The sequence below is a fragment of the Neovison vison genome, chromosome 6 (assembly GCF_020171115.1).
Source record: "Neovison vison isolate M4711 chromosome 6, ASM_NN_V1, whole genome shotgun sequence".
Taxonomy (NCBI): domain Eukaryota; kingdom Metazoa; phylum Chordata; class Mammalia; order Carnivora; family Mustelidae; genus Neogale; species Neogale vison.
The window spans coordinates 58,242,670-58,265,206 of record NC_058096.1 but is presented as its reverse complement, the minus strand read 5'-3'; the positions used below and the strand labels follow the sequence as shown (position 1 = coordinate 58,265,206).

At 40.6% G+C, this 22,537-nt stretch overlaps 1 protein-coding gene across 4 annotated transcripts in view; it reads right to left on the bottom strand.

Annotated features, from left to right (window-relative positions):
• Positions 1-2,120: 2,120 nt before the first annotated feature.
• Positions 2,121-22,537, bottom strand: part of NECTIN3 (nectin cell adhesion molecule 3) — a 128,087-nt gene continuing 107,670 nt past the window's right edge. For 2 of the 4 annotated variants that reach the window (XM_044251360.1, XM_044251359.1), the window contains 2 exons: positions 7,594-7,656; positions 2,121-6,840 (listed from right to left, as the gene is read on the bottom strand). In XM_044251360.1, the coding sequence (XP_044107295.1) occupies positions 6,661-6,840; positions 7,594-7,656 (243 nt within the window). In that variant the 3' untranslated portion in view covers positions 2,121-6,660. Of the gene's footprint in view, positions 6,841-6,863; positions 6,967-7,593; positions 7,657-22,537 lie in introns of all 4 variants that reach the window. The other 2 variants (XR_006384965.1, XM_044251361.1) reach the window with 2 other exon arrangements.

Below are 22,537 nucleotides of genomic sequence, written 5' to 3'. Positions count from 1 at the left end.
GTAAGTTCTCATAAGACCGCGGGAAAAAGCAGAGGCATTACTGAGCCACAGTGTGGGGAAGTGCAAACCAACGCATTGAGGGCAAAATACTGCTGTCTGTAGCCAAAATATGAGAGACACCGAGTTTATCAACATGTCTTGAGAGAGGAATTTAAATTAGCCTGATCATCTTGCTAGGGCGGGTTAAGGAAGAATACTGGTCGTTTCTGGAACCATTGTTAGAAGCCAAAACAGTGACATCCCATCACTTGACCCTGGGCTTCATAGATCTATTTTGAGTTATTATGGGACTTTAGGGATGTTTGAGGTATATTCCTAACTTCTGGAGGAGACTCACAAAACATCTCTTCATGGCCATTGGACATAGTTATAGCAGCATGGGTCAGAGTTCTAAGCCAGTGTAGGACATCTGATATTCTGGATTCCCAGGGAGGCTTTCGCTCTAGGTGTCACAATTCAATCCCATGTCGCGATGATAACTACAACCAGTTCAGGCTATGATACCAAGGATCCTGCTGGGGAAAACCTCAAGAGGGCAACTGTTTGGTAAAGAATACAGAATATAGCTAGTTCTTTTTAGTGCAGGGACGTAGGTAACTGGACACATATTACGGCCTTAGACCCCAAACATGGATTAGAAAATTCCTGGGAGTGGACCAATGGAAGGGAGTTATTCCCAAGCGATGACATGGAGAATCCTTTTCTTTATCCATGGCAGCTTCCCTTCTCCCTGGGATGTGGAAGGAACTCCCACATCATGCTCTCAGTTGATACCTGATGATAAAACGGTACGTAGTGTCATCTGAGGTTTTGGCGTTCTTTTTCATTTTAGATTACTTGGTGCCACAGTCAAACTGAAACTTGAGAATAACTAACTTAGTAATGAAAATGCAGTAGAAATAACCCTAGGGCACCTGGGTGGCTCAGTGGGTTGAGCCGCTGCCTTAGGCTCAGGTCATGATCTCAGGGTCCTGGGATCGAGTCCCGCATCGGGCTCCCTGCTCAGCGGGGAGCCTGCTTCCCTCTCTCTCTCTGCCTGCCTCTCTGTCTGCTGTGATCTCTCTCTGTCAAATAAATAAATAAAATCTTAAAAAAAAAAAAAAAAGAAATAACCCTAATGTTTTATGTATTTTGACCATCAAGGTAAATAGAATCTTTCTTTTCCTACCCCTAAACTTTTTTTTTTGGAGAGATAATGTTAAAGCGAATATGATAAAATGCACCTGAAATAGTGAAATGTTTGCAGATGTGAGGGTTCTTTTGTGCGTGTGAATGGAAAATTTTTTAAAAAAATTTTTAAGTGGACCCTACTCCCCTCTGTCTCTCACACATATCATATCGTCCCTGCCCCTTTCCCCCCAAGAAGGGAAAGTTTCTCACTAAGGAGAAATGTTAGCAGGTGTGATATCCTGAGGAATCCTGAGCAAATTCTGTTACATTCTATGTAGTTGAAATTATTTTGGCAATCTTTAATTAGTCCTAGTAAACACCCAGGAAGCCATTAGTTAACATTTGAAGAATCCTGCTGGTGGGGGGAGGGGGGCGATAACATCCTCGGAAGGCTGTTAGCATTTGAAAAAAGTCTCTTTACAGGCTTCTACCACCAGTGCTTTATCTGTAGCTTAACTCCGGAGACTTTGTGAATAAATGATAATTTTCAATGGCCAAATTACTAGCATTAAAGGTACATGGACTGGCCCAATACTGCAGGTCACTCCAGGCCTCCCATCAGTAGGAGACTCAAGTAAGCCCACTAGCCACGGATCCCTTGATTACTCACCTAATTCTGTGTCTAGCAGTTAAAACAGAACTGGGTCGCCTGACACTAAACATTCTGGAATACTACTGGATTTGCTTCTAATAAACCTTTTGCGTAAGATGCTGTTGAGTTCCCTAAAAGAACAGAACTGGGACATTTTCAAGCTTACAGGACAGGCTGACTTGTTACAGGATGCCTGCTTGCTTGTAAACATGAATGATGTAGAAATTGGTCTAAAAGCTGATTTCAGTGTAAAGAATCACCTGGTGAGGTTGGGGGATGAGCTGCAGCCCCCACCCACCTCTACTTACTGGAGGCTACCAGAACACCCCAATCCTTGCAAATGACCAAACTGGTCAAGTCCCGTTCACAACAATTTTCTTTAATGGAGAAAATGTAAATTCCTTTATAAGTATCATAACATTAATCCAGGCAGAGTCTACAGTCAAATAGGCTTGCAAATAGCAGTTTCTAGTTTATCAGAAGAATGGGAAGTCCCGGGTCCTCCTAGAAGATCAGCAAACAGTCCAAGGGTGAAGAATCTTGTCAGCTAAGGACACTGCTGAGCCACTGGCAGGGACCCCGACATTTCTACCTCATAGTCCTCCTATTCTTCTTTTGGTTTTCTACCAAATCTAGCCAGTCTTCCATCTACCCCCCTCTCCCTGGGAGTTCAGTAAAGGTGGGACACAGCAAACAGCAATCAGTGTATCAAAGAACTAAGGCAGAGGTGTTAGAAGTTTGGGCCCAAATTATTCTAAACCAACTGGGATGCGGTGGCTTTAACTACTGGATTGTTTTTGCAGCTCCAGTTAATCTAACAGATGTAAGTCTTTCTGAGCATTTTGAGAAGTTCAAAAGCTAAGTAAAAATGAGCATATGTGCTTCTTTTCATTTTAATAAACATTTCTTACGGGTTTTCTCCTGTGTATTCTCTTAGATCTCCGCTAAAAAACAATCAAGAAAATGTATTCCCTAACTCCTCTCCCCAGCAGCAGATTTTAAAGAAGTCACAGTTGGCCAGCGATTGGCACGGTCTGTGAGTGTGCAGCACAGGAGTGTGGGCCTTTCCATCCCCACAGGGGCTCCCGGAGAGGGGACGACACAGGAGTTTGGTCCTTGTCCGTGGGGGATTCAGGTAAGCGGCTTCTCCTGGAATCCCGTCTCTACCAAAAACTCACTAATGTAGCTGTTATTAGTAGTAATCTGCAAACTAAAAGCAACCACTGGCTATGGCAACAGGCACCTGCAATTTTAGACCAAGCTTAAGAGGCTGAGCTCCAGATACGAAGCTTTCCATAAGAGAAAATCGGTGTTACCGTAAAAGAAAGTGCAAGTCCTACTGGCACTTGTCTATACTCAGACTGGGTCAAATTGAAGTTCTCTTGTTACCACTGGTTCTTCCAGTGCTAGTGAAGGTTCTAGAAGTTTAGGTCCAACATTTAATCATAATAGAGTCAGAGGCCTTTTCGATTGGAACAGAACTTCTAATTTCCCATCATTATCTTGTTTAACCCTCACATTTCAGAGAGGCTGGGTAAAATCTCTGCTTTATGGATAGTGGGCAACTGAGGCCCTGGCGAGGTTAGGTGACTTGCCCAAGTTTCCATGGCTAGAAAGGGGTTAGTTGGGAGTAGAATTTTGGTTCCTGGCATATGGTCTGTTCTCGACACCCCAGGGAATAAGAGGCTACAATAAAAAATGAAAGTGACTTTCAGATTACTATGAAATTAGGATAATATACATCCTCAAAAGATGGACAAAGAAATTGTGCTGTCCTTGTGAGTACATGAGGCCATGAAGGACTTATGAGGGAACTAGTTCATTTAGTTTATAGGGCATTTACTTCTTCACTATCTACCATGTGTGTGTTACAGGGAGGTCTGTCACAGGTTAAGAATTTCATGTTCCAAGTCCAAAATGCATAGACTTCTTCAAACTTAGAAAATACGAGAAGGCCATGGATGGGAGAACCCTCACAGAAGAGCGGCAAATCACTGCCATTGAAGAATTAATCTCAATTAATTTTCTGCCATTGAGAATTAACTTCATTCCTATCCCATGATGTCAGAGCAACCCTAGAGAGTACAGAGGTGTGGTGTGCGAAGAGCCTGATGACATGGCGATGATGCACACTCCTGGAGCCTGGGCTGCCTACACCCCGCAGGACTCGGGGCTGCAAGTCCGAGAGGGAGCACGCCCCCCCACTTTCCCCAAAAAAACAATCAGCTGCGACCGTTAAGTGGGTAAGCGCTCTGGGGATTTATTTCTGTTTCAGTGTGTTTTAGTAAACTAGTTATGGGAAGAGTAGCTAGTAAGTTGTGGCTTATAACACTCATTGACCTTGAAGGGCCTAACTTCCAAATTTAAATAGCATCATCAAGTCGTCTAAGCTCTAAATGTAGAGACTGACAGGCTAATTTCAGATGGCATTTTTTTGGTTGAGGGGACTGGCTGATCAAACCCTTTTAAAGCTCCTTTCCATTCCACTCAGTATTCAGAGAGAACAAACGGGAGACACCAGGATAAACAAGTATATAGCTATCTGACCCATGTAAAGGGCCAACAGCTATAAAATCTACTGATTCATTCAAGAACTATTGAAGCTGACAGAGAAGCTAGGAGGTTGGTGGCTGTAAGAGAGCTGTCTACACCCTGAAATTTCTTTCCCGTAACAACATCAAAATGTTAAAAATTTTATAGGGCTCTGAAGACAGGCCCCAAGGCTCCTAAAACCACCCAGCCCTTCTAAATTTAGCGAAAATGAAGAAATCTTTACTCCCCTCCCCCACACAAGGTCCAAGATTAATTTTTGTGATGCTAATTCAGCAACCCGCTTCCCAGAAGGAGCCTAGAAACCATCCCTCATGTGTTAAGTCTTTTTAAAGCTTTCTAATGGAGGTGACATGGCCCCACATCTCTTCCTCTGTAACATCTAGGATTTACAAAAACTGCTTCTCTCTCAAGGAGAACTGACCAGAGCCATCTCTCTCTTGTTGGGAAACAATTGTGAGGACTCGTCCACCTTCGGCTACCCTGTTCACTGATGGGATTGCAGGTAATAAGTCAAATACGTTCTTTCCACGTCATCTTGCTAAAAAAGGGCAGCAAACTCTAACTGAGGTAGCACAGTGACAACAGCGAGAAGGGTCCTTGGGGTTTACCCTTTAATTCCACGTGACCAGATAGCCTTGTCAATTGCTAAAGCGCTGAGTTAGAGTTTAAGCATCTTTTCGCCCAGAACCGTCGGTCCCCCAGGCAACAGGGGCAGACTGTTGGGACTACTGTAGAATAACCTGGATAGCTTGTCTGAACGAGCGTGGCACCTAGAAAAAGGAGACAAACACACAAGCAGGAACCAGAGCAGGCACATGAATCACAACGTATCTTTGGTATCTCATTTGAAGTCTATATTCATATTCTCCTGTTCCCCTCTACCCCCGAAACTTCGGCTAGAAGCATGAACTCTTTTATTAGTACTAAATGTCATTCTTTCCTACTATACAGCAAGTCTGTAGTGTTTTTCATATCTGTGACCTACCTCTCATCTTCCCGAACACGCAGGAAAACAACACTTCCCTTAAGATGCGAGGGGAGTGATCGACATTTGTGAGGGTACCTGGGCCCCCTCCTCTGCTCACACCACGAAAATCACTACCTTCAATCTCAGTGAGGCTGCCTTGGCAAAGAAGGTGAGAAAACTCAAGATGGCTGTTTGCAGGCACCAGAGTGTTGCACTGCGAAGTCAGTCACTACACAATTCGCTTTTTAGCATCCCTTCGCTCTTGTTCTTGACCAGGTAAAAGAGGGTGGGAGCATCAAGGACAACATGGGGGTCGAGCATATAGGCCATACTGGAGTGGCACTTTAAAAAAATTTTTTTTCACATTTTCTACCTGGCTTTTAAGAGCAGGAGTTATTTCACGGTGATTTTCCAGCAGGCTTTTCTGAGGTAGATAAAACTTGGATGAGAAGCAGTCTGAAGAAGCGTGAGTGCAGTGGAAGCCTTTGTGGATAGGATTAGTTTGACAGGAATTTCAGAAGGCAAAGGTAAGCTTGTCATATACAATACTGCAGAAAAGAGGGACAGGGCTCAAGTCTGTCCACCCCTTAGACAAGGCTTTTAGAATGGAATAGGCGGGAAACAGGCTAATCTGGCTAGGAAAGAACAGAAGTGTGGCAACAACAGAGCAGAACCTTGGTGAGCAAGCAGCTAATCCAGACTAGGCAGAGAACAGCACAAAACATGTATCTCTCAGGACCTTAGCGATCAAGAAGGAACACAGATTGCAGTTATCACAGGACTTTCAAAGCAACCGACAGGCTTGAGGGTTTCAACTGCTTTTTTGTTGTCGTTTTTGTTTTTGGATAAAAAGCAAGTTTTGCCTCTTTCCTCAGGCCTCCTGTTTGCACAGGTACTGTAATTGCATTAAGCATGTTAGGGAAAGCCAAGTCCCAGTGAAATAATTAGGGAGATGGATTCTGAACTCTTTTTTCTGCTCATTTGAGTTACAGATGAACAGGCTGGCCTTCCTAAAACTCAGCCAGGTTAACAGTCCCAGCTGGGGCCTTTCTTTCTGGAGAATCACTGCTGCCATCATGGGCAGATGTTCTACGTTTAACGAACATGCCGTCGTAGGGCAAATGTTAGTGGTTAAACACTATCATCACAGAAACACACAAGCTATTGTCAAGTTCACAAACACAGCTGGTGGCTAAGAAACTCTTAAGGAAGGAAAGAAATTGGCTATTGGCTCCAAGCCATTCATCACGACTTCTGATACAGGTAAACTGGGATTGTTTTATACGAGAGAGAATAAAATGATAACCATTGACCTCAGTTTCTCTCCCCAATCTAAGATAAAACGTTTGTCAGGACATCCACTGGAAAGAGAGGGAAATCACACGTAATGTTCTCGCGGGTTGATGTAGGCTCTCTCGGGCTCGTTGCTTTGACGATGTTTGCCAGGACTCCGGTCTTGGTAGCATATCTGACTGTAAAGGGGGTACATCTGCTGAATCCCATCTTCCCCCACGGGGCTCTCATCTTCATAGTCCAATCTCCTGCTATTTAGTCCATTCTAAAAATTCAAATATTACTTACATTAGCAGAGCAGCTGTTTGCATTTTCCTAGCACTTTGGTAAAAACAGGCAAGAAACTGGATTCATTATCTTCTGTGTCTCTGATTCATTATCCCACAAGCTACTGAAAGGCAAGGTAAGGTACAACAACTTATCATTTTCCAGTCCTGAGTTACTTATAATACCTGAATAAGAGTCACAGCAGCTCCTCAATAGAAAGTTATGACTAAAGGGAATGTAGTCAATTTCAGGTTTCGAAATTTGGAACCAGTATCAACTAAACTAGGGAAGAACAAGGCTGTGAACTTCCGGAGTTCCTCAGCAGGCCTCAAGCTGGGGATGTGTGGCTGAAATACACGCGGAATTACATCCAACAGCCAAAACAAAACCAAAAGAAACCTCAGGATTCAGTGCTGGGGAATTAGGGAAAAGACAGTGACATGAACTGGTATTTGACCATACGCCCAACATTACTGAGACTCAGAAATGCTGTCACAGCTGTCACCATCAAATGAACCCCCAAGATGCTGCTTTGGTTACTGGTTCTGCCTGGTTACTGGTTTCATAAAACTCGATTACTTCTAAGATGGGCAAGCAAGCTCAAGGACTTTACAAAATCATACTATGGATGTTCAGATAGCAGAGAGGTGAAAAAAAAACCAATAATTTTCATGGAAATCAAATGATATTTTAATAAGTATAATAATAAGCCCACCTGGGCAGACCCCCACAGAAGGACCTCGTTACTTACAGAGTGCTGGAGACCGCCAACCTCCCTTTCTTTGAACTGAGTCTGCAAAGGCAAGTGTTCGGTCTAGAGGAAGAAGACAGAACAAGACAAGCATTTTAAAGAACCAAGCACGCAGTGGCACACATCAACCAAGACCATGAAGAAGCCTAAAGCCTGTCATGTCTTGTCAAATGTATGCCAACTAAGCAAATGTTCCATTTGAGGAGGGGATAAGTAAATACATTTCTTGAGTTTGTCTCTCTCTCTCCCTACTCCAGATCTCCCCCTACTCTAGACTTCTGGAAGGAAGAAAACATACAGAACATCGCCTGCAGAAACTCTCATGCAAATTTATACACATCTTACTTGAGGGAGGACTTTGCATAGAAGGTCGCTTACCTCTTCTGCAGAAGAATCAGATACTTTTTTTTTTTTTTTTAGATTTATTTATTTGACAGAGACAGACACAGCGAGAGAGGGAACACAAGCAGGGGCAGAGAGAGAGGGAGAAGCAGGCTTCCCACCAAGCAGGAAAGGAGCCCAATGCAGAGCTTGATCCCAGGATCCAGGAATCATTATTTGAGCCCAAGACAGATGCTTAACGACTGGGCCACTCAGGCACTCGAAGAATCGGATTCTGTGAATCAGCTAAAAGTGACTTTGGGGTGATAATGAAAAGTTATTTTTGTCCTTATCTATAGATACATACATATGGTCAATCAACCTTCTCTTCCTGAGAGCTACTCTCTGCCTCCCATCCCCTGAAGACCATAAAGGGGATTCCTCATTTTCAAACCTCACCCTAGGAAAAATCCCTCTCGGCTTCCCCTTGGCTTAAAAAACGCATCCTTACCCTTCGGCCCCCAGGTCAAATATTAGCTCTTCCAAGAAGCCTTGCACAAAGCATATATTATCGCAATTATTTGTTTATATTTGCTTGTCTCCTTCACCAGGATTGAGGGTGCTAGTTGGAGTATTTTACAAACATTATCTCATTCATAATCTCCCTAAAAATTCTATAAAACGGATGTTTTTATTTTACGGATGACTAAAATTGAGGCTCAGAGTGATTCAGTAAAGTGTCTCCAGTCGCACAACTGGGGAGTAATGGATTGTGATTCACACATGGCTCTGTCTGAATCCTAATTCTATATTCCCATATTCCCTGCCTCTAGCTCAGTGTCTGGAAAATAGATGTTTAGTAAAACAGAAGAAGGCTGGAAAATCCCAGCATGCAGGCATATCTATCAACATGTCCTCCTTTTCAATGCCTTTCCCCCCATGCTGTCCTTTCAGCCTGGAAGGTCTGCCCCTTAGTCTCTGGCAGTTGAAATACTACGCCATCCATCTCAGCTTGGCTGCAATCATTTTTTTTTTTTCCTCCTACAAGGCCCATCAAAATTAATTTCTTTACTCCTAGTTTTCTTAATTTTCTTGTTTAGATCTCTATCAAAGCACACACTATTGATCTATCTGACAACATCTGTACCTTTTGACCCTAGGGAAGAGTGAGGGCCTTTCCTGGCCATGGTCCTCCAGCTCCACACCCTAGCCTGAGCAGGAAGTCAAGAGTTAACTAATGAATTTAGTTAGCTAAATGATTAAGTCTTGATATCCCATGTTAAGGTTATCCAAATTATAAAGTATGTCAGACAAATTCGTTCCTTTTATGACATTCTGCATGAGTCTAGGGTGCTTTCCACATGACGACGTGAGATGGACAGTACATACTGGTGAAAGCCCATGGCAGGGCCAACTTCATGGAGTGTGACCAGTCACACAGGGCCTTGTGTGTTTGGGTCTCACTTTGGGCTTTAATGCTCAGTGGTTGTTGCCATCTCAGATTCTGTGTTTTGTAAGTGGTCTAATGAAACAGTGTAGCACCACTCAAAGATGTCCTCTTCTGCTGCTTGTGTTTGACTTGGTTCTTGGCCCTCACCCTTACCCTGGTGTCCCAGATCCCCCTTGCTTTCCCCTCTCTGTCCCCGTCCAGTGACTGTGCTGTCCTCGCCCTGGCAGGGGCCTGAGTGCTGGTACAGGGAAGGCTGGCGTCAGGACTGCACACCCTCCACATCATGGTATTTCTGGCAGGTGACTAGAGGACACGTCTAAGTGAGGACAAGTGTCTCACCCTCATCTAGGAACCTGACATCACCATCTTGACATTGGCTGGTCCTGGTCCAAGGAAAATAGGTAAAAAAAAATACTTTAAATTTGTTTGCTGTTTTATATATATGATCCTGGTTGCTGTTCTTCTCTTCTATCAATATAGGTAATTGAGAAATTATTCTACATCAGTGCTGTTATATAATTTGACAAGAGACAGGCAGTTAGAAGCTTCTGTGTATAAAGGGCAAGTACCTTTCTTCCCACTGGTGTAGAAAGCAAGGGTGCAGTCAATACTGAAAAGAGACCGTGTTCTAGAAATACAATGATTACAGCCTTAAGAGTTCAAGAAAATATTGGGTTGGAATATGTACTGCTCTATGTTTATGCTACAAAATTCCAAATGGCAAATTTAATATGACTAGAAAATAAATTACCATCCAGATTTTCCTGAACACTCAGGGTCATACTTATATTTGGTCATTGTCGGTGAAACACAGTGACAAGCCATATAGCTTTGGAATCCAGTGTTCACCATGGGTGGGATGAACCATGTAGCATCCTGAGTAACAATATAGCCAGTAATATATTAATAGCATTAGAGCGTTATAGAGGCAAGAAAATCTATTTCATTTCAATAAAAAGAGACTGCAAAGAGCCATGGCTTTATGTGTAATAATAGCGTTGCTACCTTTTTCTTTTTTTTAAAGATTTTATTTATTTATTTGAGAGAGAGAGACAGTGAGAGAGAGCACGAGCGAGGAGAAGGTCAGAGAGCGAAGCAGACTCCCCATGGAGCTGGGAGCCCGATGCGGGACTCGATCCCGGGACTCCAGGATCACGCCCTGAGCCGAAGGCAGTCGTCCAACCAACTGAGCCACCCAGGCGTCCCTACCTTTTTCTTAAGAGTAGAAGATGCATAATTAGCCAGAAAGGTACATGTGAAAAAAAAGGACAAGAAGAGAGAGTTTCTAGAACTGGGCAGGAAGAAATGGTGCCTGGACATGCTGAATATATTGCACTTGCACTGAATGGACGACAAGCATGTGTGTAAGGTCCTCTTCTCTAGCCAATATTGTAAACTGTCACTAACAAACCACCATCCCTCATGGGCGCCCATGAATTTTGTAATATAATATTGAACCGAATTCTATGGAAAGAAGTACGACACATCCTGGAGACAGCCCTGCTTTAAGGATCAGGGGTTATGGAAAAGTATGCTGCCCTTACCTTGGCATTGTGCAGCCCTCCAATGTCTGACAAGAGACATAAGGAATTTCATTAATCTAATGGTGGGTGGGAATACATGTTCTATAGTTCTCTGCACTCCCTAAACTACTTGAAATGTTGAATATCTGACTTTACAAAAAAGTTAATCACCAGTATATTGAAAAGTGTCTTGTGTAATACCTTACTTATGCTTGGTGCTTAGTATATGTGTACTAAATTAACTTACAATATTTTAACTAATGGATACACGGCATATATTGTTCTATTAGTCTTACATTTTTTCCCCCAGAAAGCGTTGAGCTACTCTGAATCCCTAATACATATTTTGATTTCCTCACTGGTGTGTACTATCTTGTAACAACTTCTACTGAGCTACAACTCATAAGCACTTTCCTCATTTCTTAAGTCATGTAGACTTTCTGGCTCTAATGCTTCTTCCTTCTAATGACAAGTGATACATTGTTTATTTCTGCTTCCAGTCATGATGGAGAACTAACACCACACTAGCCCTCATGTCACAAAAGACACACCATAAAACTGGACATAATATAAGAAACAACAGTTTTCAGACACTGGATTATTGTGCTGCACGCAACTGGGATCTGAGAGGTTGAAACACACATGGTGAACCTATAATAACCCCGGCGACTATCTGACTTTTCTGCTGATCAGGGAAGAGAAAAAACCCAAGAAGAGCACAGAGCCTTGCTCAGCTGCAGGGACAGACTTCAGCACTCAGGCAAGCTGAGCTGATGTAATCTGTGGGACAGGGTATCGAAGAGAAGGCGAATCCCCATTGGATATATGAGACATTCAGTAGAGGCCCTAAAGTCATGCTTTAAGACTAAGGCTAAAATAGCTCCAGGGTACAGAGTATTCTAGAACAACCCTAACAAAGCTTAAAAACAAGCTTCTAGAAGAACAAGTTGATCTTAAAGTAATTTAACCGACGGCCAAAAAACAACTCGATCCTTATTAAGGAATGACAGCAAAGTTCAAATAATTGACAAGGTAACATTCACAAAATGTCCAGCATTCAATTGAAATCTACTGAACATGGGGGGAAAAAAGCAGGGAAAAAAATAAGTCAATGGAAACAAACCCAAAAGTGACAAATAGGGAATTAGTAGACAAGAACTTTAAAACACGAACAAAAAATATGAAAGAACTGAATATAACTTCTAGGACTAAAAAAATACAATATCTGAATTGGAAAAGCCACTGCAGGGCCTTAACAGACACCATAAAAGAAAAGCCCAAGGCACTTGAAGACAGAAACTATCCATACAAAGAACAGATAGGAAAAAAGCTTAAAAAAAAAATTAAACATAACTTTAGTGATCTGTGGAATAACATCAAGAGACTTATCATTTGTATAACTGGAATCCAGAAGGAAGGAAAGACAGAAGAAAATATTTGAAGAATTGCTAAAATTTTCCAAATTAGATGAAAAAACACATCAATAGTTCTAAGAAGTTCAATGAATTCCACTAAGGGTAAACATAAAAAAAAAAGACTCTGATACATATAACATTTGAATTGCTGAAAATAATAATAAAGAAAATCCATGATGTGACGTGAGGAAAAAGTAAGATACAGTAGATACAGAGAAATAAAGATAAGAATTACACTGGCCATTCACCAGAAAAAAATGAACTCAAGCCCAACCATGACAATAAATATATTTAATAAGAACAGACTAACCAGCGCAACTAGGTGGCTCAGTCGATTGTCTGCCTTCACCTCAGGTCATGATCCCAGGGTCCTGGGATTGAGTCCTGTGTCTGGCTCCCCAGTCAGTGGGGACCTTGCTTCTCCCTCTCCCTCTGCCTGTTGCTCCCCCGTTCATGCTCTCTTTCCTTCTCTCTCTGTCAAATAAATAAAATCTTAAAAAAAAAAAAATAGACTAAACACTGCAATTAAAGTCAGGGATTTGGGGGCATCTGGGTGGTTCAGTTGTTAAGTGTCTGCCTTCAGCTCAGGTCATGATTCCAAAGTCCTGGGATCAAGCCCCAAATCAGGGTCCTTGCTCAGCAGGAAGCCTGCCTCCCTCTCTCCCACTCCTCCTGCTTGTGTTCCCCCTCTTGCTGTGTCTGTCTCTGTCAAATAAATAAATAAAATCTTTTTAAAAAAATAAATTAAGTCAGGGATTTTCAGACTGGGTAAAGAAGCAACTCAATTAGATGTTAGCTGTGTGAAATGCATTTTAAACATTAAGATATAGATAGATTACATATAAGGAATGGAAAAACACATACCAAGAATGCATGATTCACTAAAAAAAAATTTAAACTGGTGTGGGTATAATATCGAAGTGACTACAGGACAAGGAAAGTTACCAGAGGTAAGAATCATTCAGGGGTGCCTGGGTGGCTCAGTCAATAAAGCATCTGCTTTCGGCTCAGGTCATGATCTTGGGGTCCTGGGATCGAGACTTGTGTCATGCTCCCTGTTCAGTGGGGAGCCTGCTTTTCCCTCTCTTTCTTTCTATTTCTGGTTTTGAAATCATAACAGAGTTTAGTGAGTAGTCGATAACAAAAACATACCTGGAAAACTCAAAAGTGTTTAGAAACTGAACAACATACTTTTAAATAACTCAATGGCCAAAGGAGAAATAATAAGGGAAACTAGAAAGTATTTTGAATTGAATGAAAATGAAATTATAATATACCAAACTTTTGAGATTTTGAAAAAGAGTACTGGTTAAAGAAAAGTTTATAGCTTTAAATGCTCATATTAGAAAAGAAGAAAGTCTCAAATTAATGACCTAAGCTTCTTCAGGAAGCTGAAAAAAGAAGGGCAAATTACATCCAATGCAAGTTGAAAGAAAGAAATAAAAAAGAGTGAAAAATCAATAAATAAACAAGGGGTAAACATTTTATAAAATTAAAGAAACCTGGAAAGCTGGTTCTTAAGATTAATAAAATTGGAAAACCTCTAGTAAGAAAAAAGAGAAAACACAAACCAATATGAAAATTAAAAAGGTGATACTACAACTGATCTCATATAAATTAAAAGAATAAGAAAGATGTACTATGAACCATTTGATGATAATGTCAAAAACCTAGATGAAATGGACAAATGTCTTGAAAGACACAATTACAGTCCTTTCCACAGAGAAACTCCAGGCCCAGATGGAATCACTAGTAAATTCTATCAAACAATTAAAGGCATCTTAAATTCTTTCTGCAAATGGTGTGAGGGGGTCACTTTGTAACTCCTTTTATGAAATTAGCATCACCCTGGTACCAAAACCAAAAATATTACAAAAAAAGAAAACTAAAGATTTTTATTCATAAATCTCAAAACCCAAAACAAAAATAGCCTTCAACAGTTGAAACAATAAACAAATCATAGCATGTTCATAAAATGGGATACTACACAGCCACGAACAGAAATTTATTCATGCAACAACACGGAACTCAATAACATTATGTTGAGCAAAAGAAATTAGACACAAAAGAGCATGCTGTGATTCTCTTTATGGGAAGTTCTTTTTTAAAAGCCTAACTAACATACTGTGATAGAAATCACATTAATGGTTGCCTGAGGCAGGAGGTGTTGGAGGAGAGAATGGTGGTAGAGGGTATGTATGACACATTTTTCTAGTCATGGAAATGTTCTTCACTGGGGTAGTATTCACATGAATGTATAGCTTTGGCAAAGCTTATAGCATAGCATTATGTAAGTTATATCTCAATAGAGTTGAGTATTAAAAAAAACTATACCTTCCATTTTATCATAGTTATTCAATATTGAAGGAACATGCGTGGGGAGACAAAGTAGAATGGGAAGTCATTGACACAGTCTGGAAGTTGTGATACAGGTACCTAGTAAATTCTTAATAAATACTTCACCACAGATTGTCCCTGATGCAGGAGTTTCTGCTTGCTTTGTTCTAGTGACTGAGTCCCGTTCTGTAGAGATAATTTCACAGCACTAACCGAGGAACACATGAAGAAATGGCTACCAAACATAATACACAAAAAATGGACTCCTTAAGGCATCTAGGATATTACATCCCTAGCTATTAAGTCCCTCTCTGAAGGAATTTATAAAATATTACTAAAAGATGAACCAAAAGTCAATTTTCCCTTTTACTTCACTTTTAATAACTGTGAGAGCGTTGACATGTGTGAGCAACAACTATAAAGTGTGTTCTAATCAAGAGAAATTTACATTATTAATTAGGCACTTGTTTAATGAGATACATAATTGTTACTGTTCTCCGTGATAATTAACCATAAGGGTAAGCTATTCACATGAATGTCTCTTATTATTATAGTAGACGGTTGGCATTCATAGATTTAACATTGCCGGTTTTAACCATTCATGAGTGAATTTAGAAAGGTTATGACAGGTTGTAAGGTTGTAATTTGTAATTTTGTTGAGACACAAATATGAATCAAGACCGGGGAGGCTTCTGTGATGGGATAATCATTTAGCTAGTTAATGAGCTTAGCACCTGCTTCAATATCCACTTTTCTCAATGTGTCTTTGTTATTCTCAACTCTTATAGATGAGTTTTATAAAAGATGGGGTATTTAAGAATATAGGGTTTCTCAAAATCTTGTGAAGTATATCCTCTAGGAATGCCAATGAGAAGTGCTGTATTATTAATCAAGATTTTCCTTTGAAATTTAGAAATGGTTCCTTATTTTTTTAGTTAATTCTTATTTCTGCAGTATCTACCATCAATCATGATTAATGCAGATTGCCACGATACATTCTACAGGTTAAATATATAAAGAAGGTCTGGATCTTATTTTCTAAGACATGGTATTTATTTACTTACAACTCCTCTTTCCCAGTGTCTGGGAAGTAAGGTTCATTCCTATGTTCTGTCTGCACACCCCATCCTATAATTCCTTTACAGTTAACCTTGTAAGAGACAGGGAGGTTTTTCCTAAACCTCATGTGGTGCTATCACACAGCAGATGCTCTGTTAACACTGGCTATGTCTGAGGCACGCCATGCACAGGATCTGCCCGGACTCCATCTCTTCACTAGTGGTCCCCACAGAGGTCTTGGGTGCTAGCCCATGTTGGGAAACCTGGTTCAGTTGAACTGGAAACCTCGGGGTCTGACTTCCTAACTTCAAGGAACATGGCAGAGTTTCTGAGTTGGTTCAGGAGAAGGCGGTGAGCACCATAAAAATAGATTCTAGTTCCTTAGTACTGATCAATCTTGTAAAGACTGAAGGAGAAGGTCTAGAAAGAAGTTGGCTCAGTAATGCCAACGTGGTGAAAACAGACATCGTTCCATTCATCACAGGCAAAAGAACAACCATAACTTTTAAGGACTGACCAAAGATTCTTCCCCTCCTCCCTGCTACTTAAAGTGGGTATTGTACAAGATGCTTTAATGTGCTCAGGGTCTTATACTGTCTCCCTGAAGTAATTCTATCATTGTTTCCATAAAAGAGGCTTGGAGAGAAGTAGCAGTGTTTCCATGTTTGCAGAGCCAAGATTCAAATCCATGTTTATGTAATTACAAAGTGCATGTCTTACACCATCACATAAAATTGCCTATCTTCCCGTCTTGAATATATCCTGTCTCTTCCTCATGTGACTGCAGAAAGGGGACTGAAAAGCAGGAGGACACTGAGCATGTGAAAGGGAGGAGGACAGGAACTAGAGGAAACCTAAGTCCACGCCAGCTTTGCCACCTGCTCTGCGTTATCTGCATCTGAGCCGGTCAGATAAAAGCTAGGGCCTGTGTTACTACTTCACCTCCTGCTGGGGCTCCAGCCTCAATGGAAGGAAAACAAAGAGAAGGCTTTCTTTGACACTCTCAGAGTTTTTAATCTGCTTCAGGCCAGCGATGAACACAGAATGGTCATTCATTATGAAATAATACTCTTTAAATTTAGTTCAGAGGTCATCTTCCCTCCAGTTTTACTGTTTGTTTATAGTTTATATAGTTTTATAGTTTATAGTTTATAGTAATATAGGTAGTACCTTAAAATGCAGTGTCCACTTCTCTAAGATCTAGTATCAAAGACAGGTGCAAGAAGAAAGGACTACAGAATGTCTTATGGTAAACTCTTCAAATGTGTGCTTAAATCATGAGATTTATATGACAGAAGAATATTAGATAATTTATCTCACAAGGTAGGATTGAATTTTTCTCAAATCACCAGAGAATTATAACAGCCAAGTTGTTGTTGAAAATGTTGTATTATCCAAAAGGGAGACAGTGTTCCTCCTTATCGTTGGTAAATAAATTTCATTACTTCTACGAGTATACATTCTAGATTTTAATTTTTCAAAGTGAAATTTGATATGACACATTTTAATGAGAATTCTTATCTTGGTTTTGGTCTCAATCCTTACATTAAAATACCAAGAGAGTGATACTTCACTAAATTATAATGTGTATGCAAGCCAAGCATCTAATTAAGGAGACAGATGATAAAGGTGATAGAAAATTATTTGTGAGCAAACTAGACACCCACATCTAATGCTAAGATGTCCCTGATCATAAATCCTACCCATTTCCAGGACACAACTGATTATGCATGCATTCATATACACTATTTTCCATAACTAAATATTTTAACATCAGATTGCTATGCTGGCCCTGCCACAATGGGCATCTTTGCGCTTCAAACCCTTGCCCTACTGCTATACCATTATTACCCACTCACACCACTTTATCTCCAAATTTGCCTACAAGGTAATCTTTCAATTTAAGACTGTTAGTATAGTTTCCTCCACACACCAAACACCCTCAAAGAAATATTAATTGCTTTTTATTTTATTTTATTTAAAGATTTTATTTATTTATTTGACAGAGAGAAATCACAAGTAGATGGAGAGGCAGGCAGAGAGAGAGAGAGGGAAGCAGGCTCCCTGCTGAGCAGAGAGCCCGATGCGGGACTCGATCCCAGGACCCTGAGATCATGACCTGAGCCGAAGGCAGCAGCTTAACCCACTGAGCCACCCAGGCGCCCCTTAATTGCTTTTTAGACATCAGGCACAGTATTATATCCCCCAAGACACTCTGCAGAAATATTATCCACCATACTGTCCTATATACTTTTGAAGATATGTGTTCTCAGAGAATACATGACAAAAATGGTCCCATTTCTGGTTTAGTTGTTGTAATGGTCAAAATTTTACATGCTAAAAAAAGAACCGAAGTCCAGTTCCTCTCTAGAAATTATTAATCTGTGCCGCCTCCCCAATCTCATATTTAATCCAGTATCTAAATTCCTTAACTTGTAGTACTGAAAAAAAGATATCTGGCAAGACTTCCTTTGTGGTTAATAATTATGCTATTCTTAGCAAAAAAGATTAAAAGAAAACTAGGAAGAGCCTCCTAAAATCATCAATACTGAACATATTTTAGATTGTGGGACAAAAGAACATACTAAATGTAGAACATCGCTATCATCTTATTCTTTGCTATTGAAAGGTGAGATAATATAGGAATCATTTCCCTCCTTTTTCCATTGAGGGTGTCACTAGAAAGTAGAAAATAAAATACAAGAAAGGTCTTATCTGTTTGCTTAATGATTACCTATCCCATAAACCATCAAAGGGATCCCCTGAACATATTTAGTTAATAATTACATATATTTTCCTTTCGGATCTTAAATTTAATTGAATGGTATTCTGCACCATTTTCCTGAAAGGAAAATAGAAAAATATAGACAGCATGCCCTTTTTCTTCTTCTGAAGGAAGATAATCTAACAGCAATAAAGAAGGTGAGACAGAAAGAGAAATCATCTGCTATGGAAAACTAATATTAACCTTTGGGGACAGCAATTTTGTAAATATAAAATCCAGAGTAGGCTGCTTTGTTTGAATTAGAGAAGTAACTGTAATCCCAGCTCGGCATTTCCCTGCACTCAGGCACTAAAGTCTCCCACCAGCTGCACAAAGGCACCCTGAGGGAGAATTCTGCTCATGAATTAAGCACAACCAGAACACATCGGCAACTGATATGAAGGTTCACAGCACTAGTGGTTGGAGGAGGCAATTGAAGCAAGTCAGATACAGGAGGAGGAGAATCCTTCCAGTGGAGGTATGTTGCTTAGCTAACAAAATGAGTCAAGGATCTTTTGCAGGTTTTCAGTTCACTCTAGACTGTCAATACTGGATGTTTACAGAGTGATGTGCTCTTATTAGATGCTACTTTTCGTTGAGGCAAGAAACACTGCTTACTAAACAGCAGTTAAAATAACATTTTGTGTTCATGCACCCATAATTAAATGGCCAAACAGAGCTTAGATGTTTTCTATTAGCCCACAGAAGAGGCTAACAACTACAAATAACAGGTCATCTACTTGATCTGGGATTCACGAATACCACTGCAAGATCTTGTCCTTCACTCGATGGTTAGAGGAAGGAGTATCGCTCTGTTAGGACATAACATTTCCATTATTTAAAACTCAGAACCAAATGTGGACTTTCGGAGAAACAGCAGAGGGGATGAAACAAATGTTTTAAATATGAACTTAAAAAATATTTAAATTAACTATTGACAAAAGTTATCTACCCGCTGCCCACGCTGGGATGGCCCCAGGCTGCGGATGACCCTGGCTGCAACTGTTTCCTCAGGAGCCATCAGAGGGTGTCCCAAGCGGCAAGAGCTCTTTCCCCAGGCCCATGCAGTTAGTTCAGACCCAGTGTTTATAAGGAGTGCTACTGTGTTTGGGATGTCTGCCCGGAGACGGGATGGGAATTTGGTTCTGCTGTCAATGACAAAAGAGTGCTACCAAGGTGAAGTTAAGTCTTCTCCTAAATGGCCTGGAAATAGTCTGTCCTCTGAAATAACCTCATCATTAGCAACGCTCTACTAATAGGGATCCGAAAGAACTTATGGGCCACTGCCCTCCAGGAATTTACAATCTGGTTTCCCATGGCTTGTCTTCCCACTAAGCAACAAAGCAAGGTAGTTTGAATGCAAGCACCTTAAAAGTGGAAAACCTATCTTAGCCTTTTACTTTTCTTTTCTACCACAGTGCTCAGTGCACATAGGTGTAGAACGATACAATCACCTGTTGATCTGATCTGATTCTAACCTCTAATAGCCGCAGATCCACAATTTCTATCTGAAACTTCCAGGAACAGGTACATTTTGGAATTCTCAATTTTTTAGATTTGTAGAAAAGTGAGATTTACTTATTCCACATACTTGTAAAACATCTCCAGCAGGGTCTGGTACAGAACTCCATAATCAAGCATATAACTATTTATACAGGGGAGAGTATGAGTATTCACATTAAGTGAAGAAAGAAATGGCTAATTTAACTTCATGAGAGTCAGCAGTTTAGGTCTAATTTTGGTGTAAAATGAGTTAGGGAAAACTTGAGATGCTTAGGGATTTTTGGAATGTAGAGAACACTGTATCTGCGGTACACATCCCAGGAAAGACAGGAGTTCAGAGGCTAGAAGTCAAAATGAGCTGAGGAGAGATGGAGGTTAAAGAGCGTTAGGGAGGACCCAGCCTTTCCTGGTGGGATGGGAGGACTTATGTGACCACTCTGAAGGTCCTGGGTTAGGTACAGTCAGTCCAATCACGGAGAACCAGACTGGTGTCCCTAAGCCTCCGGAACCACACAGATCCCAGGTTATGAAGCCACATGGTGAAAGCAAAGGCTGAGAAACACTAACTAGCTAATGATAATGATCACATCGATGATGGTGACTGTGGCTGTGTTATCTAGATTCTTCTTCCTGAGCACAGGAGAGCTCCTTGAGCTCTAGGTCCTTCTAGAGCATAGGAGAATCCAGGATTTGGAAACCATTAGTAGAGAGCAAAGAAAAGGAAAAGAGAAAGCAGAAAATGTCAACAGATCTACAGACCCAAGTCAAGTCTGTGGATCCTAGAAACTTATATAAACATAAAAAGAGAGTAAGGTATGGCCATATGCTTCATTAAGGCTTATAGGACAAAAGGTGTAGTTGTCTGCGGAAAGGATAACAGTGTAAATAATAGCAGAGATTGCTACCACAGATTGAGTGGAATCATGAGAATGATCATCTTTCACCCAGGAAAACAACATACATTTTTCAAAAGCATAGTGAAAGGAGAAAAATACCTGCTCAATTGTAGGAGAGAGTATATTATAGGGGCTGACTAAGGGGTTCAATGACACTGCCTGAAGAGAAGGCGGACTATAAAATCCCCAGGGAGTGAGCAGCTCATGTTACACTGAACCAACTGTGAGGTTGCAGAGGAGTAGAAGGGATGGGGTGGCTATGCATGAAGAGGGAGATATGACTTTCTAGGCCCCAGTAAAAGATTGAGGTGAATCAGAGTCAAATCAAGGGATCCTGATTGAACGGATCATGCATGATTGCAGGTGAAAGATCTAGAAGAGGTGAAGGCCTGAAAATGACAAGATGCAACACAACAGGAGGAGTTAAATGTTCTCACATGGAGGAAAACGCTGCTGCTCTCGTAAAGATGAGGAGCAGCTGCGAGTTCAGAAATAGACCTCCCTTGTTCATAGAGATGAAGCATGTTGTATTAAGGAAGGGTGGCATGCACTTGGAAGAGAAGTCCTGTTCTCCTAACAGCTCCAGAATGGGTAACACATCAAAGAAAGTAAGCACATCTGTGTGTTAAAGGAAAAGGCATAATGTTTGCTTTTGATTGTAGTCTCTCTCTCTCTCTTTTTTTAAAATTTGCATTTCTATGTAAGTTGCTTGGAGAAGAGGGAAAGCACACACACAAAGCAAGTAGCTTCAAAAGCTGCAAAAATCTTTTATCACTTTTTCCTCCAAAGAAGCTCACGGTCTCTGCTAGAATTTCATTTTAGTTCAAAAGGATTTCGTGAAACCCAGCAATACAGGTAGAACAGACAAAGGTTCTTAGAAAGACTTGTGCAAGATCTCACTGTAAGTCTGGGTGCTCTACTGTGTTCACAGAACAAATGAGGCCTCCAGCCCATGTGCATGGTACATGGCAGATCAAAGAAACAGCCAACAGGAAAAATATCCTCCTAACAACAATTTGTGCATGGAGAATTCTTTAACAGGTATCATGGCACCACTGAGGATGAAAGTTTCACTTCTTAGCATGGTCAGCAATGAACTGATGCACCCACTGTGTTTTTCTCCTTCTAAAATCAAGTTTGAATACCATTTCATCTTGTATTTAGTATGGTTTGGGGAAATATAAATTTTTAAAAAATATATGCATAAAGAAGCTAAATAGTTCAAATTTCTTCTGTGATAGTTCATTTTCATTTATGGACATATATTTTAGCTTAGCATCATTCCAGTTTCTGCACCAAGCCAAAGGTCCCGGAAGGGCATGTGGTGTGTATATATGCTGAGTGTGTGTGTGTCTGGGTGCAGAATGATGGTGAAAGGCATGGAAGGAAGGAAGGAAAAAAGAGAAGCATGGAAAAAAACAGCTGCCATACACACAGGCAAAGAGAAAAGCACTAAGAGCAGAGGGCTTAAAATCTACATGTAGAACTCAAGGAGCAAAATCATAACGTATGGAAAGTATCCAAAAGAAAAAGGTGTATGGCAGTACAAAGCCCTCAATTTATTTATTTTAGACGATCAATTTTAGTTCAATCTGCTCTCAGTTCAAAACAAGAAAAGGCTCAGAATATTTAGAATAATGCCAACAAGATGCCTGAATGTTTCCCTACTTTGTGAA